General features: G+C 48.9%; 1 protein-coding gene across 1 annotated transcript in view; it reads right to left on the bottom strand.

Annotated features, from left to right (window-relative positions):
• Window positions 1-23,969, bottom strand: part of FSTL4 (follistatin like 4) — a 427,123-nt gene extending 403,154 nt beyond the window's left edge. Inside the window, exons 1-2 of the mRNA XM_040240112.1 lie at window positions 23,782-23,969; window positions 15,817-15,952 (exon numbers count right to left, since the gene is read on the bottom strand). Of these exons, the coding sequence (XP_040096046.1) occupies window positions 15,817-15,942 (126 nt within the window). The 5' untranslated portion in view covers window positions 15,943-15,952; window positions 23,782-23,969. The remainder of the gene's footprint in view (window positions 1-15,816; window positions 15,953-23,781) is intronic.
• Between the last annotated feature and the right edge of the window lie 2,733 nt (window positions 23,970-26,702).

Here is a 26,702-nt window from a genome sequence, read left to right as displayed (position 1 = left end):
GCCAGGCAGCCTCCAATGGACCACCAGGGCTTCGGCAGGTACCAGGAAGGCTTTTCCCAGGCATAGCCACTGTACAGAGAAGCACAGATTTCTTTTCCAGCAAGATTTAGTAAAGCAGGTGGCTAACGGGGCAGGCCTGGGCTCTCTTTCCCTAGGGAGTCATGCGACCCCAGTATCCAGATCTCAGCAGCCATTGGGTGCAGGTGGGAAGGGCAGGCTCAGCACCAGAGCTGGGAGCCTCTCCAGGGATGGGGAGAACAGGATGACTGGCCTGGAGGACATGAGTTGGTTTTAAATGGTTGTAAAGGTGTTCATCTGGGCCCCAGCACCTTGGGTCTCCAGCTCCAAGGTGCTAAGGTCCACCTTAGTGACCACAGCTGTAAGCTGGGATTCAAGGTAGTGCCTGTGAGACTGCTAGGAGGCCTTACAGAGGAAGGGTGCTTGGTGGCTGCTATAACTTACCAGTTCCCAGCTACGGACACTATCTGGGAGACTGTCTAGCATCGCCCTGTCCCCAACCCCGAGCACAGCGCTCAGAACCAAACAGGTACTCATCAGTGTCTTGGGGCCCCTGGAGCAGGGAGGAGCCAGCAGTTTTGTTGCCCCAGTGGGCAATAACAGGCAGAGACAGGGTGAAGAATGGCTCCATCAGTTGATACAGTGTCAATTGTGAACCACCAACACACACCCAGAGCTGTCCCTTCACTCCTCTTCTTGCACCCACCCCAGGCTATCTACCCTGACCTTCTCTGACCCTCTGGTGCTACCCAAGAGCTGACTGGCTCCAGCACACTCAAATGCCAGGATTCCTTCCCCCCGGGGCTCTACAGTGGGCACTCTGCATACTGTATAGTGGGGGCCTGCCCCGCCCCCAGAGCTGCCCTTCCCTCCTTATCCATGAGACAGGAGCCAAGACTTCCTGGTGTGTTCACCCCCACTGGAGGAGGCAGGCACACTTTCATAGGAGCCAGCGCCGGCTTCCACAGCTGAGCCAACCTCAGTGCCCTGTGTACCTGGGGCTGCCCAATACTCCCACCTCTGGGGAAGAGAGGACCACCCTCCATGGTGATTTCTGTTCCAGCAGGTACATAAGGAACTCTGGCTGTAACCCAGCACTGACCCCCTTGCTCTCTTCCAGGGGCTAGTAGAAGAGTCAGCAAACACCAACATTTTCCCACTGGGATTACTGACCCTCCAGAAACCTGTATCTGACAGTAATTGCCTTAGTCACCAATTCCAAGACTCTTGCCTCTTCCCTAAAGTCAAGGGCCCAGAGTCTAGCTTCCTAACTCTCAACCCTGGACAGTTCTCAACCCTTAGGCACTTTCCAAGGCAAATTCTTAGAAGCAGAAACAGGGAAAACCACTCATCACTATCATGCTTAGGCCTCCATCCAGAGCCCAGACACCCAGCTTTCTATGTAAACAGGCACAGCAGTGGGCCTGGCCAGGCTCTGCCTTACATGAGGGAAGATGCTCAGGGATCCACAAAGTCCTTGAGGATGAAATGCCTAAGAGATGTTAATTCTTGTGGGTCCCATGGCTGCCCCATAAGCCCTTTCCCACAGTGGGAGAAGACAAGAGAAAGAGGTGTGTGTTGGGGAGCCAGGCTGAAGAGGGATGGGAGGGCATGCTCTGCCACTGCCCCCAGGGTAGGGCAGGAGGCTCCCTCAAGCTGTGCTGCTGCCCGCTAGGAGGTGACAGGGTCTTATCTGACATGATAGAGTCTGCTCTGGCCTCCAAAGTTCATCATCAAATGTTCTTTTAAATTTTGGCTGCTCCACAAGGCAAGTGAAATCTTAGTTCACCAATGAGGGATGGAGCCCATGCGCCTTGCTTTAGACGTGTGGAGTCTTAACCACCAGACCGCCATGGAATTTCCCAAACATCCTTTCCTGAGCCTCAAAAATATGTAAGGTAGAGGTGGGGGTGGGGAAAGCAGCTGGAGCTTGAGAGGAGCATGCGGGATGGTCAGAAGGCCAGTGCAAAGCCCAGCTCCACCACTTCACACATAGGAGACCTCAGGCAACTCACCCATCATCTTGAAGCCTCCGCTTCCACATGAATAAAATAAGAAATGTAATGGTACCTCATAGAATCTTTTTGAGAGGTCAATGAAGTGACGTACTTAAAGCTTTGACAAAATGAGAGCTATTTATTAATATTATCAACATTCATAGCTATGCAATTCAAAGGAGTCTCTATCAGGAATCTGCTTATTCCTTATGAGGAGTGTCTTCAGATGCCCAGTTCTGAGCTCCAGAGGGCCCCTGGCCTGACACCTCCCACCCTGGCGGTGTCCCTGGTTCCCTAACACTCCATACTCTTAGTTACCCAGAAATAGACATGACAGCAAAACCCAAGTTGCGAATGCAACAAGATTCTGCACCTGGCTGGGAGCAAAGCTCAGCCCCAGAACCGAGAGAGCATCCATTGTGTCTATATTCTGTGGCCTAATTATCTCATGGCAGCTCAGTTGTGCTGTTACTTACTGGATTCCACAGAGGGACAGCCCCTCTAAAAAGACACACCTGGTAAAGTCACAACTCCCCTCCCACAAAGCCCCTTCTTTCTTCCCAAGAACAAGTCCATCTAAACCTCAAGGCAGCTGTCCTAAAGAGCTCCCTGCCCTACAAGATGCATGAGCGCTAGAATCGCAGGGCCACCTCCAAGCCCCACAGCCTGCTGCCCTTTACTCAATTGCTGAGCGGGCATGAACACAGTCACGGGGGGCCGGGAGGGTCAGGGTGACAACTGGCAAAATGCTGAGCCAGCGCATGGACATCAAGCAGCCTTTACAGCCTGTCTGTGAGCTGGGATGAGCCAGGGAGGGTAAACTGGGCTTCCGAGCTGCCTTGCCGCAGACAGTCCAGGTTGATATGGTGAAGGTACCACGGAGACAGGTAGAGGAAGCCGGGCATACAAAGCAGAAGAGCAAATATTTAAGACCATGTAGGCAGGTGTCCTAACCCAGTTCCAGCTCTGAAGACGGGAAAAAGCACAACTTGATAAATTGCCGGCACTTCTGAAAATTCAGCACACGTTGCTCCAAGTGCTGAAAGGTTGGAGATTGGCTCCTCAGCCTTAGCAACCCCAGCCACCCACGGTGACCTGCTCTCTTGCTCCTTCACTCAAGCCCCCCATGCCCATACCCACAGGCTCCGTTCAGAGCCCCTGAATGGCACTGCTCCTCTGGGGACCTAACCTCTGGCCACACGTGATGGGACCAACACAAATGCCTGGCCAAGCTGAGCCAACCAGGTTCTGAGACTAGACCTAGACTGGGCAGCCCAGGGCCCTGAGGCCGGAGCTGTACTGGCTGGGCAAAGCTATAAGATAAAGGCTATGAGACAGCATCTGCAGGTTTGCAGAGAAGTGGGTCTCCAGAGAGAACAGGGAGAGAGCAGAGAGGTGCATGTTGGAGATGGTGAGGTGGGGAGGGAGACAGGCTGCCTGAAGACTCTAGCCTTGTACCCCCGAGGCAGCCTGCAGGGCTCCAGAAGTTCTCTGGGGCCTCAAGATGACACATCTGTGTCTGCAAACACACTGGAAGGTGATTCTGCTCTAGCCACCAAGGGGCCCTCATGAGTCACTTGGCTAGTGGCCTGGGTAACCATGCCCAGAGTCCCTCCTCTTCTCCTTCCCCAACAGACCTGGTCCTGCTCCAGCCCACATCTACGAATGAAAAGTCCCTCCTCCTCAAATACTTAAGTGTTCTCCCCACCCACATCTCTGCCAGCCTCTCCAAGTCCCTCCGTCTCCAAGAGGTCCTTCCCAGCCTGCCTCCCACCCAGTGCCTCTCTGCTCTTAACTCTCCCGTCACCCACAGTTAGGCCCACACTGCTAACCGAACACATTCCACACTGCATTAACTGCTCACCATGTGCATGTTACAGGTGGTTTCTTAGAGCCATTTGTGATGATTCCCTTTCCCTTCTCATAACCCCAAGATGAGACATCAGCCCACCACTTACAGGGCTTTCCTACAGAATGCAGCTCAGGACCCTCCTTTCTTGTAGTGTAAGAACAGTCGTTTTCAGTGAGGTAAGGCTTCAAGTCTATTTTACATTTTCATCTAGAATGTATAATGAATCACAGATAATTTTGTCCTAGTCAGCATGGTCACAGAAGTGTTTTCTTCCTGTGAATTACTGAACCAACTGGTACAACCCGTTGGGCATGGAAGGAAACCTAGCTCAAGATGGGACTCGAAAGGAAGAGCTAAGACTCCCAGGTATGACAGTCTGGGCAATGGGGTGGCACCGTCACATGCAACAGCATCCTCAATGAGATGAGACAGAGCGGCAATGGGCAGCCATTCCCTCCTTGTCGCCAGATAAAGTCCTCTGGGCCAACAAGAAGGCCAGGACCATATTGGACAGAACCACCCTAGCAGAGAGCCCAGAGGGATGCACGCCTGCTCTGGTGGACACCACTGGCTGCTGCAGTAACCACGGTGTCTGGCTTGTGGGGGTGACACCCTGACATGCCAGCTTCTTCCAGCCCCCAACCAACCCTCTTGAGGGTTCCAGGGCAGCTGAATCATGGGCCTTGGATGAACCTATGACACTAGGTTTGCTGGTAGCCACAGCCCTTCTGCAGAGGAGAAAGTCTGGACCGTGAGAACAAGCATCCTGCTACAGGACCAGGAGTGGGCCAACCCAACCAGGGAATGGGGGTGGGGGGCGCTGCTTCCTGCTTTGCTATTTGAGAAAGAGACCTCATTTCCTTTAGGCTAAAGTCAACATAGGGTTAAATACCTCTACTAACTCAGATTCTAATAGCCAAGTGCTCCATCACCTTCCCAATTCTCCACCCCACTGGTCCTCAAGCCCCAAGAATACAATCAGTCCCATATCTCCTCATCCAGTCAGCCCTAGAACATGGCCAAGCACACAGCAGAATGCTCAGTGGATACCCGCTGATGACTAGGATTTAAGACCACCTGATGTCCCTATTGGCCCAGATATCCCAGGGTCCAGAGACCCATACCAGGTAGGTATATTGCATCCCGAGAAGGTCAAGTGGGAAGTTCTGCTTTTAGACATACTCCTAAACTACACTGCCAAGGGAGGAACACCCAAGCACAAGGCAGAGAATTCCTTTCTTCACAGCCAAATGCTAAAGTGAAAATAACAGCATATGTAACAACCAAAGAGAAGTGAGTGGAGGAGGACGAGGAGGCACAGTGGGGCACATTTTAGAAGCACTCCAATTAGGGCATCACCTGGCAGGTCTCCCCCATTTCAAATCTCCTGGTGTCCCCAAGTCTACTTCCCTGGAATGAATGCACAAAATGTGGCATCAGCAGAACCACAGAAACCTCAGGTCTTCACTAGAGAGGAAGTTTTCCAGCATGTTTTAAATGCAAGGCTAGAGAAGCAAATATATGGGAAGAGTTCTGTGTTCTTTACTTAGACAGCAAGCTTTAAAAGATAGAACGGCTTAAGCAAGCTTCACTCCAGTTGACCTAAGACGTAGCATCAGGAAAAGACATCAGGAGTCTTACACCTATTTAGCAACATCCCTAGAGACAACTTCTGTTCTCACTGCCCTCAAGCCCTTCCTCCCTTTGTAGGGATAGTTGGCAGCCTACCCTCCCTGGAGCCACAGGCTATTTCTGCTGACCCTGAAAATGTGAAACATAAACAGAACATCCTGCATTTGAGTTACCATTGCATTCTCGGGTTCCCATTTCAGGTGAGGGTCCAGTGTGCCTGCCTCGTGTTCCAGCCTCTTTGCAGAAGGGACCATCAGGGTCAGGCAGGCCCAAATCCCAGTGCGTGAGAGAGACAGCAAGTGAATCAGGGATTCAACTCCCTCCCCTATACGCAACCCATAGGGCTCTATTACGCTTCTACTGGATGCTGGAAAGGATGCTGGAAAGATCTGAAACGGTGACTGGATTCTACTATAAGTGGAAACCAAAGAACCGTCTGGTCTCTCCAGGGATTTTTTTTGTAAGGAGTCCTAGAAACTCAAGTCTCCTTGCCTAAATTCCTATGTGATGCCAAAACAATAACAGAAGGTCTCTGACTCATTCACTTACTTGACAAGTATCTGAATACCCTACTGTGTGCCAACCCCCGGGGACACTGGGGACCCAGGGGGCCCAGACTCTAGGACACTGACCATTCCACCAGAAAGGGGAGCCTCCCACCATAAGAGCTGCCCTGCTGAACACTGAGTGACAGGTACTGCAGCAGCGGTGACATGCCAGCTCCCGGTGTGAGAGAAGTGCAGTCTTCTTGATGGGTGCTTAGCAGGGTTCTGAGATCAAGGGCACAAACCACAGCTCTGGCAGCCGTGTTCTCAGCAGCTGTCCATGCCGGAAATACATGTACCATCTTAGTCCTCATGACAAATCTGAAATCAGGGCTTTTATTGCTTGCATTCTACTCAATGCTAAGCTGACAGTCAGAGAACAAGGAACTTCCCTCAGCCACACAGCTGGAAGGGAAGCAGCAGATCTGAGCCCCTGCACCCTTTGACGAAGGGCCCCCAAGTCAAAGGCAGAATAGGAGATTCCTTAGGCAGCAGTGCAGACAGGCAGGGCGGCAAGTGAATAGTTTGGTCCCAGCTGGAAAAAGCAACTATGGGATTTTAAGGCAACGATAAACATCGTGGAGGATGAAGGGGAAATGTAGAACCTCCAGGGTCCAGTTAGGTCACGGCGGGGAAGGCCACCTACAACCTATCTGTGCTAAGAGCTTGCCGACCACCGGCCAACAAGCCACCGAGAGCACACACAACTCTCCGCCTCAGTAGGGAGAACTGTGTGGTCAGAAAAACAGGCCATGCTCCAGAGGCAGGGGCCGAAACCCAGGTGGTCATGTTGGCCACCTCTGTGGTGGGGCCAATCTGCCAATTCCCTCTGAGCTGGTTAGGTGACCAGCCACCATGGTTCTTGAAGCCACTTCCTATTCCATTAAGGGCTCACTGGTCACCAGTGGTATTCCCTGGAAAGAACTTTCCTGAGAAATACAGCGATGACTTCCCAACTCTTAAAAAAAAACACACACATACACTTTCTATCCCAATCCAGACCCTCAACAGTTAAAGTATTTTAACAAAACTAACAGTGGTAGCTTTCCTTTCCAACTAAAACTTCAGAAGCATTTTGGTTCAAACTCAAGACACTCTTGGAACACGGGGAAAGTGAGGAAAGCAGGGCTCAGTCTCCAGGTGAAGCATCAAGCAATCACTCAGGTGCTTTTCTAAAACCGCCTACAGCTGAAAGGAAAACAGTAGTGGTTCCCTACAGGCCAACTCAGCATCTTGTCAGCACCAGCTTCTCCGCTCCTACCCTGCACAGAGTCAGGCTGAAATGCATCCTTTGGCCAGGGGAAGACCCGAGTCCCACAGGTCACTCACCCTCCATTCTTCACTCTAGCCAAGAGCAAACTCTCTTGAGTTTTCTTCCCAACTGGAAGTGAAATAAGACTGCCTTTTATTAGTATGAAGAAGTTGTCCACCAAATAGCAGTGGTGTGTCAGGTTTCATGAGCAGACTTAAGAGATGGCAAGAAAGTTTCAAGATCGTGAATAAGAAATCCTCACCCTACTTGCCCTTAAGCTCTTCTGTCACCTCCACATATAGGATTGCTGGATGTGACCATGGAAACCTATCTGCAGGGGACTCAGCACCACCTACACGGAGGGCCCAGGGGCCCCTTTCTGAGACGAGCACCCATCCTATCCATCTTGGAGCTAATAGAGCTTTCCAGCCATGAAATTAGGACAGACACCACAGACTACAACTCTGCAACTAGGTCTGGGACCTAATGTCTTGACAGGGCTCAGACTCCATCTCAGCAGGAAATTCAAGGCCACACTACCACACACTTCTGTGGGTTTCAGTTCCCTGTGAACTACCACGTTGGCCAAAGGCTGTGCTTGGGTTTTTTTCATAAGATGTTATGGAAAAACCCAAATGAGCCTTTTGGCCAACCCAACAGATGGATGTTCCAGTGATTTAACAGTTATGTCTGACTGGCCCTTAGACACAACCCACCTGCGTGGGCAGTCTAGAACATGCCAGTGTCAGGCTTCCATGGGATGGACTGCCCTTTTTCCTCCAACTCTGGCTTCTATTCTTCTTTATAAATAAGAAGGTACAAAGGTATAAGGAGGTGATAGGGATTCCTGGAGTTAGCTGAGTTCATTCTTTAAAAAGTTTTCATGTTTCTGCTTTGTGAAGTCAAAAGGTCTAGGAAGCCCTTATCTGAGCATAGTTCCCAGCACATGGCAGATACGCAGCCCTTGTTAAGACACTGAGTAAGAAGACAGTTCCAATTCCTTTCTTCTTAGCACACTGAGGGCTTCTCTCCTTGACCCCAGCAGCAGTTTCCCCAGGGGAGCCTTCTTTGAACCCAGGTCTGTATGTGAGATGTGGCAGTGTTTCTGGCCAAACAGATTCCACGTGGTCTCCATGCAGAGCTCCTCAAAGCTATTCCTCCCCAGAGGTGTGCACCCAGGAGGTTTCAGATGAAGCAAGATGGGCCATGCCTTCAGACCTCACACCTGCTACTTGGCCAAACAGGATTAAGAAAGAGAGGTAGGACTACATCTGAAAGAACACTTTGAGCTTTCTGCTCATGGTTTAAAGGTGCCCAGTCTGCAACGATAGAATTTAGGTGTGAAGTAAGCCTGAAAGGGACCTCCCCTGACATCTTGATCACCCCTCACTCTCCACATCAGGAAACTGAAGTCCAGAGAAGAGAAGGAAGTGGTTCAAGTTCACGGAACTAGCTGTGCCAGGCTAGACCTGAGGCACCGAGCCCAATCAGGAGTCCTGTGTTCTCACCCCGAGACTCCCAGGCTTGGAGCAGACTGAACTTCTGAGCTATAAGGCTGCAACAGTGTTTAAGGGGCTCTGCTTGCTCTTGTTCTCTTCTTTCCTAGTGGGTCATTTCTCAATTTGGGGATTGGGTCAAACGGCTGACAGGCTTTACTGGGAGCACAGAGAGATGGCCAAGCCATGACACACAGGTGGATCACCAGCCTGTGGCACACACCGCATGTCAGCCCAGCTCAACCTCCAGAGCTGGGCAGTTCCCCACCAGTCCGACAGTAACACTTAACAGCTCTCTCCCTCCACCCTCCCAATCCCATCCTGTCCCTGTACTTTTCTGTGTGTCCTTAACACACCCAGATCCTTCGCTCAGGGACTATTTCCTCCAAAACCTGATTGTAGGACACCCACCCTTGGAGGAGGCAAGAAGCACTAGGTAAACACTGCCCTGGCCCTCCCCTCCCCATCCCCTTCTGGCAGAATTCTGTTTCCTTTCTACCCTCAGTTCAGTTCAGTCGCTCAGTCGTGTCCGACTCGGTTACCCCATGGACTGCAGCACGCCAGGCTTCCCTGTCTTTCACCATCTCCTGGAGCTTGCTCAAACTCATGTCCATCAATGCTGTGACGCCATCCAACTCTCTCATCCTCTGTCATCCCCTTCTCCTCCTGCCTTCAATCTTTTCCAGTGTCAGCATCTTTTCCAAAATTTTCTACCCTGCAAGGGTCCATTCAGGGCTAGATTCTGTGTCACCACTCCCTACTAAGCCCAGCAGTGCTATTAGGGAGACATTGTAAAATTAAACTGAAGCAAAATTAATTTTATTTTCTGAATTTCACTACAGTTCCTGAAATACCTGAGCAAAGCATAAGGCTTGGTCCCCAGGGCAAGCTGGAGGCCCCAATCATCCGAAGGAGTAAGTGAGGATACCCAGGTTTCAACCTTTGGAAAGAAAGAACCCTCAAGATATTAGAACCATGATCCCCTGAGGGAAAAGATCGGGTTTCTCTGCATCTAGGACTTCCTGACTCAGAGAATTTCTAAGGCCACGATGCAAGTGTGTGTGTGGTCACTGACAAGTGAGGGACCAGACTCTGTGGACAGATGGTTTCCCCAAGCCCTGGGGGGTCAGGTGGGCTGCTTCCTTCACCCAACAGCATCCACCTGGCCCCGCTGCAGTCTTCTCAGGTCCTGGACCCAGAGCATCCTAAGCCCTCCCTCGCTGGAGCTGGTGCCCGTCTCCCTCCCCGGAGCTGGTGCCCCTCTCCCTCCCCAGGGGGCTGGCAACAAGATGAGGCCCAGGAGCCTCACAGCAGAAGCCACAGCAGTGGAGGCAGAAGGACAACGAGCCTGGCTTGCAGGACAGAGAAGCAGAGCCCCCACACAGGGGGCCTGTTGGAGTCTGACACCGACAAGGCATTCTGTCTCTGAATGGGAGACGAAAGAGACAACCCACAATCACTGAGAACTAATCGAGCAGATGATTGGGGCCTGGCAGAGCTGATGCTGCCAAGTTTCCCCAAAATGGAAATCAGAGCCCTATTTACAACGCCTGGCCTAATGTCCTGATTACAAGGATGGGAAGTTTCCTCGAGAAGCATAGATTATTTAGCAGCAGAGGCATAAATAGAATAGATACGTAAATGCTAAATTAAGAGGAAGAAGAATAATGGTTTTCTGTGAACTCATAAACGTTTATTTTCCTGGGTCGCAGAACTTTTCAGAACCAATTAAAACTCTATCAACAATGATATGAAAATACCAAAGGGGCAGACAGTACACTAGCTGGTACAGAGTAAGTTTGCCAAAACCGGCAAGAGAGGACAAACATCCGAAGATGGTGGCTTCCCCGTCCATGGATTATAAATGAAAACGAGACTGCCAAACACAGCACCAGGCCAGCAGTCGTGGTCCCCAAAGCAGCCTGGCTGGGCACTGGGGCCAGAAGCCGTGGGACACCAGGGTGGGAGGCACAGGTGATGGTGAGGGCATGGGAGAGCGGGCTGACCTCTGGATGTCAGTCACCTACGGACAAGACAGGTGCGAGCCAGGATTCAGAGATCTAAGTTCACTCGTCTGCCTGCTTGCTTGACTCAGACCCAGGCTGTATCAATTCACCGACCCTCTCACCTACCTGCCCTTGCCTCCTCTCCCCCAAGCCAATTTCATGGCAAGCTATTTCCCAGCATGACTGCAGCCTGTGTGTTTCTCCCGTCTTCCTGACTGCAGTCAACATCATCCTGTTAGCAGGAAGCTTAAAAAAAAAAAAGGCCAGGGTTCATCACCAACTGGATTCTCCTTGTTGAATGTGTGCGTGGGAGAGGGAGTCTGTGGGATGCCTCGAGGGCTTTTCTGCCCACTGTCCTCTGGGACTGGAAGCATTAGGTCCTGTTCACAAGCACACTGAAGCTCAAGAGACCCTGGACTGGAGTACGTACAGCCCACACAGTCTCTAAAGCCAGCTCATCCAATGTCCCTGGGACTTGGAGTACTGTCACCACCCTTCACCCTGGAAATTACGAATTTATTCACATCTGTAGATGGGAGATTGCAATCTCCTGATTTTCCCCAAGAAGCTAACATCCATACCCTCTGACACAGAGTAATCAGCAGACAGCTAGAGGCAAGAGCTGGAGGAGCAGAGAAGAGCCTCCCCCTACCAGAACCACCCCTGCAGGAGACGTCTCATATAAGGAGTGCCATCTACATCCCAGTGCCCCACACCCAGTGAAAGGTGAAAGGCCCATCGCACTTTCTTGCTAAAAAGTGGTACACCCAGTCTCATCTTCTTTGAAAGATAGTCAGTGCTGGAGTCTGGCACCAGGGAATGCTGAGGAAGGGCGATTCCACAGAATACAGACATAAGAGCTGTACGCAGGCCTGTGCTGCAGGTGAGGCCTGCGAAATGCTGAGTACCAGCCTGGACCCTGTCCGGGGTCCCCCAGGAAGGAGGGAGCTGGCTTTCTCTTCCCACAGAGTGAGGGGTTGGAGTGATCAACTAATTTTCCCCAGCCATCAATCAAAAGGAAGCTGCGGGCAGCGGGTGGGGCAGACCATCACTAGAAAGGGGAGGGGAGCCTGGTCTTAAATTCAATCAAATGTACAAGGACACTTATTAAGAGAGAAAAATGTTTTTTAGGTTAATGCTCATTCTTAGCAGCCTGAGTCCTCCTGAGTGCCCAACCAATGTAGAGAGAAGCCAGATCATTTAACTTCTCTAAAATCCGAAGGTGTCCTCCCAGGGAGAGGAGTGCAGTCTGCGTCTGGGGTCAACCCTTGCAGAAAGGGGAAGGGCAGGTCAGCCCCCCGCGGGATCCTGTTCTCTCAGGCTGACCCCTGGGGTCAAGGAGGATGGGAAGCATCCTGACTCTGATACCACTCCTATATATCTTTCTCCTCAAAGATTTTAGTGTGTGACTTCACACACACTAAAAAAAAAAAAAAAAAAAAAGGTGTCTGACCTCAAAGCACATCTCTGCTCTGGAAGCACCAAGGCATACAAAGCTAACAATTTTAAATGGAACCAGTATCAATATTTACAGATATTTAGTGTGTGACTAGAAACTATGGGGAAGAACAATTTAGGAAAAGCTCAGTAAAATCAGGAAGCAGGCAAGAAGGCTGAGTAATAGCCACCATCCAACCCTGGCCCATAGCAAGTGATGCAACATTGTATCTAGGGCTCAAAGGGGGAGGGGACCCTCCTACACACACCTGCCCCTCAAGAGTGGGTGTCACTAGGGACTGTTACCACACCCCTTCTCACGTTCCTGGTTCCCCCCATTATAAAATTCCACCAACATTGATTCTTACTACTGTATCTATCTTGGCCAAGTATCAGGGCAAAGAGGAAAATATAACTATTTCGGAATTTCAATAAGTTGTATCTCTTCAAATTGTTTCCTGTATATTCAGGATTGCATTAGTATTCTAGACCACGTCATGCCACTCAGCTCTTATTAAACAGGCACTCCACCCAGCTACATTTCTTTTTTATCTACGTTTGTAAAATGGTAAACTCCTTGAAGCTATTTCAGCTTCAGTCTTTGTACATAAAACAATATTTTAACAAAATTCATATTCATTATAATTGCTTTAAAAATGTACAAGCACACACACATTGGTCATTTGATCCTTGTTTACCCTTAGGACATTTGAGTAATTGGCATAATAACTTGAAAGGCAAATCAAATCTCATTAATGCTTTCCAAGTACTTCAAAAATCTCAAGTCAATGAATGTTTTGGGAAGTACTCCTATCAGGAGGAAAACACACAGGGAAACATTTTACCATTTAGTTCCTGGAAAGGTTTTTTTGATTTATTTATTTATTGAGTCTCAGGAAACTGTTGGTTTTGATTCTTCTAGAAAATAAGACTGCCTGAGGAAACTGCTAGAGGAGTTTAATATGGTTTGTGAGGTGAGCTCTGGATATATTAAGAGCTACGGTTCAAAGAAGATCTACCCAGACCCTGTAACACACAGGACTATCTTGGATGTTGATAAAGTACGAGCACAGATCAGCCCACAAGCTGCTTACAGGTCTGCTGGGAGGGACCATTCATGCCCCCATCAGAAAGGAGCCTTCAGCACAGGAGGTATTAAAAACTCATTTAAATACATGACAGTCTAGTGCGAAATTGAAAGCACCAAGGTGATTTCATGACTAGTACCAAATGTTGAATAAATATCGACTGACTGAAAAACTCAATACGCCTCTGTACAGAAGAGAAAGATAAAGACGACGGCTTCATTCTTTTGCTAAAATAAAATTCAAGAGTTAAAAAGAAAAAGAGATAGGAAAGATCAGGAGTAGGAGTTCAGGGAGAGATCAAACATGATCAGGAGTGGTCAAAGAAGATTTTAAAGAAAAGGTAAGAACCAGAGCAAGGCCTTGGAGGAGTGGCTGATTCAGACTTGCAAAAAAAGGGGGGGAGGGAATAACAGGACCCTAGCAAGTGAGGGCACAGTGGGACGATGCATCAAGTGCGACCAAGGTCAGCCAACTAACCAGTTAACAATGTTGGACAATACACGTCTTGCCCTCTCTAAATATTCACGGAGGTTGTCCTACGTCCTGGGCCCATTCACATCCTCATCATCTCATTTAAAAATTTGCAGAAGCAGACTCAACAAGCACTCACAAAAACTCAGACTACAGCAAAGAGAACTGGAGGGCTAAGGCAGATGATTCTGCCTTCCAGAGCCCACAGAGGCATCACTTCCTCTCCCTGAAGCAGTGAAATTCCCAAAGCTGGATGACAATGGCGTCTCTGGGACTCTATCCTAAAAAGGCAAGCAGGGAGCACAATACCCCCAAGCGAAAGAGCCCCACTTCCTCAGGATGAGAAGCATCTGCTTTTTCTTGTTGGTATACAAAGTACTAGGGTGTTAATAGCTAAAATAAAGAAGCCTTTGGTTGATATCAACTTACCTTCAATTTACCTCCAGCTAAAACCCACTTTAATTGGCTTGACTGTTTTAACTAAAATGAGCAATTTAAAACAGTGGGCCAAAGAGCTCCAACAGTAAGAAGACTAAACACACCTTCCTGTGTGTTTGCCTATTTGCTTTTCTAGTAAATATTCAACAATATATTTATAGGATTTAAGTGATCGTTTTCCCTCTGTATGAGTACCAGTGTAGTGATTAAATGGTTCCCATTGGGAAACGCCAGGCTTGCTGGCAAGTCGGCCTTCAGACTCTTTCAAAAGAGCATTACGTTGCATCCTTCATGGAGCTAGATGGGAGAGATAGTGTTTCTATTTAATCATCTGCTCACCACAAAGGGAAGCCACACTAACTTCAGCAGGAAAAGTGTGTGCATTAAATTACTTCTGAGGCTCCCTGAAGAGTAAGGCTTGTAGGTTTGGGACTGCATTACAATTAAGTAATAATGAAAGAGAAATCATGTCTTTTGATCAAATAATGCATTAATCCTACCATACACCAGGTATCACTGTTCACTCTCCAGATAATGCTGAGTTTTGGGGGTGACTGTGTTGGGAAGATCTCCTGCAGAAGGGAAAAGCTATCCACTCCAGTATTCTGACCTGGAGAATTCCAGGGACTGTATAGTCCATGGGGTCGCAAAGAGTTGGACATAACTGAGCGACTTTCACTTTCACTTTCTTCCTTATTCCACAGGACAGGACGCAGGCACAGAGTGAAGGAAAAGGGGGTCCATCTTGGAAAACAATGGCAATTAAGATGCCCTGGAAAGCTCTCAGGTGAGAATTAGTATTCACCGCATCAAGGAAATCCTAGGTAGTTTTAATGGAAGGATGGTCTAGTCATTTCTTAAGGTTCAGCATGTACAAAACATTTTTCTCAGAAAGTCTACATCCCTCACAAGCCCCCAGTTCATGCAGTCCACTACCTGAGCAGGGAGGATGCTGTTTAGGACTCCTCTTCACCACTCCAGACCAGAGTTCACTAAGCAATTAGCAGGATGGCGAGACTCTCCCGGGAGGCATTTGAGAACAAGTTTTTCAAGCACTTTGGAAGCATTTATATATACCTAACATGCCATTAATCATTCTTATCTGTTCATTAAGGCCGGCTCCCTCAGGACTTCCACCCTCCCGTTCTTACTCTGCCTGGTTCTTTTATCTACATAGCTGAAAAGGAGTCTATTTCCTTTAAAACATATTTTATAATTAAAAGACTTCATTAATTCACAGGGGTGTGTTCCACCGATGAGTCGGCACTTTAGGAGTACTATTAAACATACACAGAGGCCATTCTCAGGAGGGTCTGCGTAGAAGACACAACCTGCAACCACAGCTTGATTTAGGGATACATCTTCAACCCTGGAGAGATTTTAGACCATTGTTATAGCATCATATAAACCTCCAGTCCCTATCAACACACATGGCTTCCTTCTGTCCCCTACTGCAAAGGGAGCAGGGTTTTCACTTCCACTGCAACCTACATGCTATAAACTACAGGCAGAAAGGAAATCAGATACTGTAACAATAAAAAGCAATGAGTTTTAAATGTCATGCCAGCTGTGACGTGACTATACCTCTGCCGGGGACTCTCCCACACCCACGTTCCATCCTCCGCTGGCTCCCGGGTTCATCCATCCTAGCGCAGCAGGCAGGGAGGCTCCAAACAGTGTGAGATGCAGCCAAAAGCCTCCTGGTCTCATTTTGTTGAGTCTGTTGAGAAAATGACAAATGCCCAGCACTAAGCACTGCAAAATGTAAACAAGTCAAGGTGTAGTTAGTGAGTGAGTACTTGCTCTCCAGAATCAGATAAACATGAGTCTATGTGCTGGCACCAGGTCTTCTGGTTTATCGTGGAGAAGTTACACTACTTTGGAGCCTTAGTTTACTCATCTCTAAAGTGGGGTCAATAATATGTACCCAATAGGGCTGCTGTGAGGGCTGAAGGAGGCAGGGTTGGGCACACAGTAAAAACTCTAAATGCTGACTGGTATGCAGAAACCCACTTGAAATACACCTGTCACTACATCTGGAAGAACAAGTGAGGGTGGAAAGGCTGAGACAGCACTGATAGGTTACCATGTGTCCATGCTTCAGTTTCTGCAGACAGCATTTGCAGTTGGGCACACAGTAAACACTGGTGAGAAATCATGTTAAATCTGTAGTATTCCTGTTTGTAGCTGAGGACTCAGGTAACAAGATTCAGTTCAGTGCAGTCACTCAGTCGTGTCCAACTCTGCGACCCCATGAATCGCAGCATGCCAGGCCTCCCTGTCCATCACCAGCTCCTGGAGTCCACTCAGACTCACATCCATCGAATCAGTGATGCCATCCAGCCATCTCATCCTCTGTCATTCCCTTCTCCTCCAGGCCCCCAACCCCTCCCAGCATCAGTTAACAAGATAGTGAACTTCAAAACATTAAGGAGTCTACTATTTTCATTTCTGTTCTAAGACCAATCCTTCTTGTAGTAGAATTCAAGCATCCACCGGATAACAGGATTTCAGTAACATTTAAGATGTTTTATGAGACTCTCTTTAGTACTGTCTAAAATACTAGAGGATGAGAAATGGGCAATTGAAAGTAATAAAAGAATTACATGGATGCAAAAAACACAAAGGATCAGCTGTAATAAAAATTCAACATCCTAATATATGCTGGGCATTGTGTTAAGAGGACAAAGACACAGACTGGTGCATTTGTCCAATTAGCTGTCCTTTTTAAGGTTTCCACTGTGAACATATTCCAGCCTTAATTTCAGTATCTCTGAGAAACATAGCCAGATAGAGCTCATCATGCAGTATTTACAACTCTTACCCAAGGCAACTTTAAGGGTTATTGATTTCTGTGAGCACCACACAATTTAGTGCTTAATTGCATGTGGTCCACACTGCCTCGTGCTCATGGCTGCGGAAATGAAACACAGAGTGCCCTGGCGGCCAGCACCCCTGTGAGGTGGCTCAGGGCTGGTCCAGAGCAAGCGTCCAAGTCAGAGATGATGAGCTGCTTGAGAGACCGTACAGCCTGTTTGAAGGATCCACCCATGCTCACCCCCAAAGCCAACAGCTGAGAAGGATCCCTCTGCCACACAAGGAGAGGGATCAAATGATCACTAGAGCTGCTGCCAGGGCTGCCAAACAAGTACACTGCCTGCCACCTTCCAGGCTTCCTTTGGCTGCCTTCCATACCCCAATAAAGCTGCCGTTCCAGACTTGCTTTATGTCCCCAACTTGAGACAAAAATGCCCACAGCAGTGAGGAGCTAGACTGAAAATTGTGGGCATGTAACACTGGCCTGTGAGAGGCAAGGCTATAAGTTATGGCTGTCTTTTAAGGAAGGTATCTCTCTCTTTTTTTTTTTTTTTTTTTTTAAGGAGTCCACAGGCTCCTACTCCTACCCATGTTTCTTCAGCCATTCACCTTGGACATCTGTAGGGAAAGCTGGAGCTATGGGGGAAAGAGTCTGGGTGGCCAGTAAATACAATGTGACAGTCATGGTCTCAGCACCATCTGCACCAGCTCCCCCCTCTGAAGAAGGCAGAGCAAAGTGGAACTGGTACAGAGGCTACCTGGGAGAAGGCTGCAGTGTTATCAGCAGCCACCCAGCGCTATGTTCCGCATCCAGGGCTCGAGCTAGGGTGTGTGTTCTTACAGGGAGGGGGAGGAGGGAAAAATCACATTCAGGACTAAAAGAGAATAAAAATGACTTTCCCTAACTGCAACCAGTTTTTCTAAAAATAAATAGGGCAACACCCTACTCTCCATAAATTATTCTCCTCTGAACACAGGGCCACGTTCTAGAGACTGCAAAAAGCAGCTACTCGATTTTTAGGATTTTTTTTTTTCTTCAAACAAGCAACAGTAATTCAAGCTGGAATGAGAAAGACACTGCTTCCCACTCTACTTTTATTCATCCTTCCCTATTTACCCACCATCACACAGTGCTCATGGAGTAAGCATACAAATCAAAGGTCTTCTCTCCCTTTTCATGCCTTCAAGCCTAAATAAACTAAAAAAAAACAGCAAGATAATCAAAACTTACTCTAGATAACTTACAGATGTCAATTCCTGGAATTATAAAATATTCAAGCCACAGTATCGAGTATTTAGTTTTCAATTTGTCTGGTAATCCAAGACCAATTATTTTGGATGCTTTATTTTTAATGGATAGCATCAGAATAAATTCTGTTCAATTGTTTTGGAAAGCGCCGTATCACTTCATTCAAGAGGGTGTATCCAGACCTCTCACATTACCTAGCTGTCCTGAGCTGTGTTTCAGCAACCTGAGCCACAGCACTGCTGTACTTGGAATCACCTCTGGTTTTGTCTAGATCGTGTTGAGATTCCCATAGGATTTTACTGGATGCCAGGGAAACATGAGCCAGGCCAACTCCTGAAATATTCCTAGGCAGCCTCTCTGTAAAGTTTATTTCAGCTTGGCCACCACCAGATCAAACTTCATTTGCACGGCGGATGCGTCTGAGATGTCATTTTATACTCAGGGTGATTGACAATTCAGTCCATCTACAGCAGCAACAGCCTTAAAATTTACAACTCAAGTTTTATGACAGTTCAGTTCATAAAAAAAGAATTAATATTGGGTCTAAATCAATTTTGATGATCTGTCTAATAACCAAGTAGAGATTATCTATTTGGTTAACACTTATATAGCAATTACTATGTGTCAGGCACTGTTCTAAATGCTTTATAGGTACTCACTCATAACCCTCATTGCTATTCCATGAGGAGGGCAAGGATTAGCTCCTAAGTAGATAACAGAGGACATGGGTCACAGAGAGGGTTAAGCACCCTGCCAAGGCCATGTGGCAAATAAATGACAGAGCTGGGACTCCAAGCCAGCCAGGTGGACGTGGATCTATATTCAAACCCTGTCCACTGAAGCCTCTTGATACTTAGCAATATTTCATTTGGATGAATGGGAGTTTTTAGTATGATGGGGAAACATCTACATAGAACAAGATCGGAGGCCCTGAGCCCCAAGTCTCTCCTCTGAAAGATGCCGAGGCCCTGTTCCTCCAGCTTCCATGGCTCCAGCAAGGCCAGAGGAGCAGAGCGAGGGGGAAGTCAAGCTGCCCCCTGCCCCACACTCCACCTATGATGGGGCCACACAGCACACTCTCCTTGGCCCTCATCACTGCTGTCTTTATTGGCCTAGAATGAATGTGCCTGAAACAAACAAACAAAAAAAAACCATGAGGAGATGCAAAGGATGCCAGGCAGCAAGGGTGTCCTTCAACTCACTGGCAATGCCAGTCAGCCTGGTAGATGGTCACTTGGGGAAAGAAGATCTGTTGAAAGATTAATTACTCCTCAAATTCAAATAGTGCTACTGGCCCTCAGACAGAAGAACATACAACAAGAATCTCCCCATCATAGAAGTAGGAAGGTATCACCAATAAGGTCACAAACCCTCTTTTTCAACCTAGAGCTCCTTTTGAAATCACTTTAGTTTATAAGCTTCATCCAATCCATGCTAGAGTCCCTAGATTGGTTATAAATCTACCTGAGATTGTTCTCATAAAAGACCTGGGACTATTTCTCCTTTCAAACAACTTATAAAACACAATCACTTGATATTTAAGATATCTCATTTCCAAGGAAAGTACTTCACTGCTTCCTCTGGGGTTTCCCACCTGAGGCTCATGTTTCCACATGCTCAGGAGAATCAGGTGCCAGGCTGACCCTGATTAGACAGGCACCAAAGGCCTGGAAGGTGAAAAGATTCACCCAATATATAAAGCCAACTCAGTGGCCAGACCTAGACTGACGCTGGAGCATACTGACCCCCTAGGCAACTGCTTTGTTTCTTATATCATCTTAAATTTACATATGGAATATGTATTCATTCTGTTTAGACAGACTGATTTTGCTTTTTTTTAAGTTATGGATGAGCCCTATTTCATCTTGCTATTTTACCTTGCTGTGAATACCACAGGATTTCCTGGTGTTATAAGCTGATAGCTGTACTATTATTTATTTGTATTTAAAATTATAGAGGTACTACTCATCTGTAGACTGTAACATTCCAAATACTGACTTGCTTTCTGAAGAAAGTGGAAAAACCTTGACCAAAGAAGGCAAATGGTCAGGGAGAAATAGATATGAATATGTAAACTCCAAAGCTGCCCCACAGAAAACATACAGGGGCATGCAATCTGTCTTTACTGAACAGAGTCAGAGGCCAGAGAGAAGCACCTACATAAACACAAACTTCTCCTTCCTCCTCCAGAATCCAGCCCTGTTTGGGAAGAATTTGGGAAGAATTCTGACCCTCAGAGCTCTGGGGAAGATTATTCCCTGGTTTGTTCTCTCTTGTCTTTTCTCTCAGAATACGGTGACATTACCAGTCCAGACATTATGGAGTAGTCACGCAGAAACGGCTCCTCTTTGTCACAGACAGGACCAGAAATTACAAAGATGATTTGGCAGAACTGAGCAACACCATCCAGCCTTGAAGAGGATGGTAAGCTTTGTGACTTTGAGCCTCCTGCATTTCTAACCTAATTGAAAAGTATATGCTCTCGCCAACTGCTTTTAGGTGCATTGCCTTTTACACATGTGATGTTGGCAGTCAACAACACACACCAAAATCCTACAGTTCTCTCTGCATGCTTGCCCCATGTTCAAAGAAAAAAAACACACACACACACACACATCAAAAGCCCAAACTAAAACCAGGAAGCTATCTGCTAATTTCTTTTGCAAGGCTTAGGACTGCAGTTTTGACAGGTGAGTCTTTTAGGAAAAAAGAAAGGGGTTCAAACTTCCTAAAATAGTTTCTAGAATACCAATCCAAGGAAATTAGGCATGGAAAGATATGAAGGCAACCATGAAGCAAGCCATAATGAAGTTATATTGCATTCCTCAGTAATTATCTACACTGTCTCTTCGGTTAATTGTTCCTACATTTGATAAATTTGATATCTAAATTAGTCTATGTGTAAACCTAAGACACTCCTATTTACTATGAAGTTAACATATAGAATCCTCAACATTCAGATTATACTTCTGGAGTACCATGTTTTCTCCACTGCGGTTGTGTTTTACTTGAAGTTGCATGCCTTGTGTTATGCACCAAGATAGAAAAAAGCCAAGATGTGCTCTTGAAATAACTGCCTAATTTGATTAACTAGTAAGCACACAGCATCACAAGAAGGCTGAGTTTGCAAAAAAATACCAAAAAAGGCAAAGTAGCAATTAAGGAGATTTTTAGGAAATCCTGACTAGTCAGTGCCAATTTCTGAAATATAATGTTGTCAAACAAAAGATCACATCATGAAGATCACTAAAGGGGTGGGGGGGGGAGCAGGGTGTGAGGGTTGGGGGAAGCCTGCAGCCCTTAGGAGGAGAAGAATCCTGAATGACTAGCAGATCAAGGTAGAAAAATTAAATCTATCCCTCCCTCAACTACCTCTAGGACACAGCCAAAGGGATAAAGCTTCTCCCCTTACCCAGAACAAGCTGCCCCTCTCTTGGGGAAAAAAAAAAAAAACCTTCCTGGAATTAATAATAATAGAAGGTGGGCAAAAAATTGAAGAGAGGAAAATCCATTGTAACTTTTATTAAGCAATTTATATTCATTACATCAAAGACTATTTTCTTGCACTGACCTTTGCTCTGTCTGAAGTCTTTGGAGAGACGACTGTCTTTTTTTATACAGGATGGGAAGAAAGTGAACATTCATCTGAGTGTGTTTAAACAGAAACAATCTAGTAATACTGCAGTGTCTTCTCACAAAACTAAGATGGGAAGCAGACATGGCCCTGTAGGGCATCAGCTCAGGTCTTCCATGAGAGCTACTGCCTAAGGGCTGATGGGCCTCTGGGGTCAGAGACGCCACTCCCTCACTCCCCTGACGTGTCCTTCCCAGATGAGCAGCTCCACCTGACCACTGCCCAGACCCATGGCCTGTCTGGATCATTCCAGGATCAAGAGGACACTGTTAAAATTCATCTCTCGCTTTCCCCTAACCCTGATGGTAGGAAAATAATTCAACTTTTAAGAAAAGTCCGAATTTCTTCCTGACCCCTTTTTTCTCCTCATGGGATTGTGAAATGGGCCCATTTTGGGGTGCACATTTTCAGTGACACGTCCTACTAAAATTCTGTTCGGCCCACAGAATGTGGACGGATGTCTGTGTCTCGGGGGCCCATCTAGTACAATTTCTGGTGCACAGGTTTGCTACAAATTCACGAAGGGAACAGAACCAAAGCTATTGGCGTTGTTTTCCGCTCGCCGGAAACCTCGGCGGAAGCGACACCTAGAGGGAAGCGATGGCGAGGCTGCGGAAGCGCTATTCATCAATGTCAGCGACGGTGATCAGGAACGAGGTCTGCTGGACAGCGCACGGGGGACCAACTCTGGGCTAGACGCAGACCTAGGCGGCCCAACGCTGCCTTGTCCCCAGGAGCTTACGTAGACGGACACGCGGCACGGGATGCTCGCCACGTTCCGGGCATGGTGAGAAACCCTACTGCTTCCAGCAGGTTTCTGCTCCTGTCGGAGGGGTGGGCGCCAAAGTCCTCAGGTGGCAGGCCTCAAACGAAGGCGCTCGGGGCACCGCTTTGTCAGCTGAAGGCAGCCCCGAAGGGTCGCGCCAAGCTCTCCTCCCTAAACTCGAGGGGACACGCGCTCCCAAAGCGAAGCGCGCTCTGCCTGAGTCGCCTAGGTACCCCCGAAACTTGGAACACGTTTTGTGCTGGAGCAAAGACGGGCGAGAGATCACCCATTTTACAAGCTCTTCGGACCAAGCGCGGTGCTTCAACATCCCCTAAACCAACTGCTTGCTACTGACTCCCCAGTAAGTAACACGGGAGCTTGCTAGGAACAGCGACCGGCCGAGCGGAAGGGGAGTAGCGGGCTGCCCGAGCCGAGCGGGGTCCCGGGTCTTTCCCCACCTTCTCCGCGGAGCCCAAGCGCTCAGTCTGGACGCGGCGGCCCTCCGGGTGGTGAGGGCCAGGCCCGGGCGCCGCGGGCCCTTTGAGCTGCAGCAAGCAGGTGCCAAGTTTCCCCACAAAGCTGGAGGAAAGAGGTAGTGAGGACGCCCGCCCCACGGCCCAGCCCCGGGTCAAGGGCACAAGTCCGAGCCCAGGTGCAGCCGCGCTCCCCGAGGCCGCTCGGGATCCAGAGCCCAAGATCCGCACCTGCAGGGACTCGGAGCCCGGCGCCCGCTGCGGGCTCGGCCCGAGTGGTTCTGCGCGGTGCTCCGCTCCAGCCCGGTCACTCTGGTCCCCATTACAGACTTGCCACCTGCCTTGGCGCCCCAGCCTTTACCCCGAGTCCTGGCCCCGATCGGGGTAGCCCTGCCTAGCTCGGGTGCGGGGGTCCCGTGCCCGCCTCCCCGCAGGCGGGCAAACTTAGCTCACCCGGAGCGGCGGTGAAGACAAGCAAGCACCCAGCCGGGCCCTGCAGGCAAACGCGGGGCCGCGGGCGCACGGATCCCAACGGGGTGCAGGGGGACCGGCTGGCGGCGGTGGCGGCTTGGCACCCTCCCCACAACCGCCCCGAAGCTGCGCCGCGTACCTGAGGCGGCCGGGGCCGAGAGGAAGACCAGGTGGCCGGACTCGGCGGGCGGGAGGGAGCGCCCCGTGGTGGCAGCGGCGACCCGGCCCCGTGTCCTTCGGTCAGTCTCCCTGGCTGTCGGCGGGTCCTGGGCGCGCTGGAGGGCTATCGCGGCTCCAGCTCTCTGAGCCACCGCTGCCCGCTGCTGTAGCACCGCCGCGGCGGCTGCCCTATTTCTGCCGCCGGGACCGGAGCCCGTGACGTCACCCTCCCGGCCCCGCCTGCCCAATCGCCGCCACCTGTGCGCGCCGCCAGCCCGCCGCTCAGACCCGCGCGGGGCCCGTGGCAGGTGCGCGGAGCAGCCGGGCGCGCACTCGGGGTGGGAGGGCTCCGGCGCTCTGGGGCGATCTCTGCAGCCGCAGGGGGAGGGGGTGAGCTCCCCGCCCTGGCTCTGTGGATCCCTGCAGGCAACGAGCCCTCCCACCGGCCGCCCCCAACACACCCCTCCTCTCCTCTCCTCTGGCTCTTTTCCCGGCGGGGCTCCCGAAGCCTGTGCTCTCAAGATGCGCGGCTGCTCTTAATCAGCTGCCATAGCTTGTGCAGCTCAGGCGGGCCGGTACACTACACCAAGAGAGCTGTCTCTGGAGGCAAAGTCAAATAACACTCCCCCTTGCTGAGTACCAACAACCGGCTAAATAGCGAAGTTTTCCTCTCTTTCTGAATCTGCCTTCTATCACTGCAGAATCTTACGAAATCACACGCATACAGAGGCAGTCCCAGGTGACGTTTGCCTAGCCTGGCCAAGGTCTGACCCGAGGGTCCTTTCTTCTCCTAAGCTTAAAACCAGACATGAGGCCCTGACCTCGTCTCCAAGCGTGGGGCTCCAAAAACTTTCTGGATCCCTTCTCAACATCTACAGCTTTTGGAGACCACAGCCCAGTGATCGTATTGTTTTCTTTAATTGGCCTAAAGGTCAGTCTTGGTGACCAAATAAACTGGAAACTTTGTAACAACTAGCCCCACCCCCTCGCCGCCAATGGTCATACTGTGGGTCCAGGGTGGCATCAGACTTAGGAGGGAGACTCCAGCCAGCCTAGTCTGGTGGTAACTAGACTAGTTACCTGATGGGCAGGAGCCTTTGAAGGGTGGAGCGGGGATTCTGCTCTGGCTGTGTGGGCAGCAGGTGAGCCCCTGGCATGGGGCAACAGTGTCTTGTTCATGCCTCTGTGATCTTTCCTGGCCTGGAGGAGGGGCAGAGGGGCTTTTCTGCTGTTAAGGCTAGTCAAATATCAGGAGAAGCAAAACTGGCATGGAAGAAGAGCTCTTAAATTTGTTTGTTCTTTCTACAGGGGCCTCGTGTTTACCAGGCACTGTAGGAGGTGCTGGGGAGACTGCAGTGGATGGGCCAGCATGGTCCTTGCCCTTACACAGGTTTAGTTCCGGGATGCAGCCCTCCCTCTATTATCACTCAGCTTGTAACCCAGAGCCATTTGTATTTCTGCTATTGGTATGTTTCCCCATCTGTAAAATGAGGACTTGGAGGAAATCTGGGTGACTTCCAGGTCTCACTCTGCTGCGACTTCTCCCTTGGATACCATGATTTGTCCTCAGAAGCATAAAGGCTGCTCCATGTTCCATGCCCCTGGCCTTGGCAGGCATGACGCTCTCTCAGAATTGACCATGAATCTTTGCCAAGGCCACCCATGACTGAAACTCCAAGGCTGGCTTGAGGCCAGACTCTCTGCGGCCAGACTCTCTGCAGCCAGACCAGGAAAGGGACAGCACTTTTCATCGTGGGAAAAAGAAGATGAAGATGACATGTAAAAGGAAGCCAGGAAGTTTGGAAACATGTTGAGCCTCCCTCTGAAGTCAGTGGTCAAGATGGAGTCTCCACAGCCTGGAGGCTGGGTTCAGCCACCTTCCCAGACTTTGAGGTGTTTGGAAAAGCCAGTTTTTGTTCTCAGCTCTGTACACAAAGTCCCTGAGTCAGCCTAGTGACCCTGTTACATAACCAAGGCAGGCCTTGGGGTATGTGTTTTTTAATAACTCAGGGTCATGTGTAAGTCAGGGTCTGTAGATCGACTGAGATCAGAAATAGCTCCCTTTAATGCAGGGACTGGACTTCGATAAACTTCCTCCACTTCCCACAGAGGCAGAGAAATGTAGCTGCTGCAAATCAGATGTTCGGAATATCCCTTAGAGATAATGCTAACATCTGAAGTGAGCTATTGTGACTACTGTGCATAAAATAAGACTGGAATTAAAAGTCACCTTGGAATAAAAAAGGTGAAGTGTGAATGACAAAATAAAACAAGCCTTCAGGGAGGCAGCATCAGACGCCAGCAGACCTTGACACTTCTTTCAATTGCTCTATGCTTTCACCTCTTAGGGCAATTCTTGGTTTAATAATAATCCCCAACTTGGAAAATGGGCTAGATTTTACACATAGAATTTCATAATTTGCCTGAAATCTTGTTTCAGGACTTGCAAGCACACTGATGATTCTCAGTAGCCAACTGGGATGCTTAAATGTTAAAATCATACAATTCAGTAAGTTTGAAAGGAAAAAGTTAAAAGGCAACATAAATTCAGATTACTCCCCAGACAGACTCAGAGAGACACAAGAGAAACTTATCAGTGTGTTGTTTTTTTCTTTTTTACCAGATCAGGAAGTTTAAAAATTCCCAATATGTATTAGGGATTTTACTTTGCCAGTTTTAAAACTTTTTTCTGTCTCTAATCTTACCAAAACCACAACCATATGACCAAAAGCTGCTGCCAAATAATGGTGTCTCCTACAGGTCATTTCAGATTGCAGCTGCACATTAGATACCCAGAGATGACACACAGCTGTGGGGATCAGAAGGATCAGATTCTACCAAAAGTTACTCTGTCCCTGGCTTTGGGTCAAGTCCACCTTGGGCAAGACAAGTCCCCAGAAA

The sequence above is a fragment of the Oryx dammah genome, unplaced genomic scaffold, assembly GCF_014754425.2.
Source record: "Oryx dammah isolate SB20612 unplaced genomic scaffold, SCBI_Odam_1.1 HiC_scaffold_5, whole genome shotgun sequence".
NCBI classification, from domain to species: Eukaryota; Metazoa; Chordata; class Mammalia; order Artiodactyla; family Bovidae; genus Oryx; species Oryx dammah.
The sequence above is the reverse complement of the archived record's forward strand: the minus strand, read 5'-3'. Positions and strand labels throughout refer to the sequence as shown.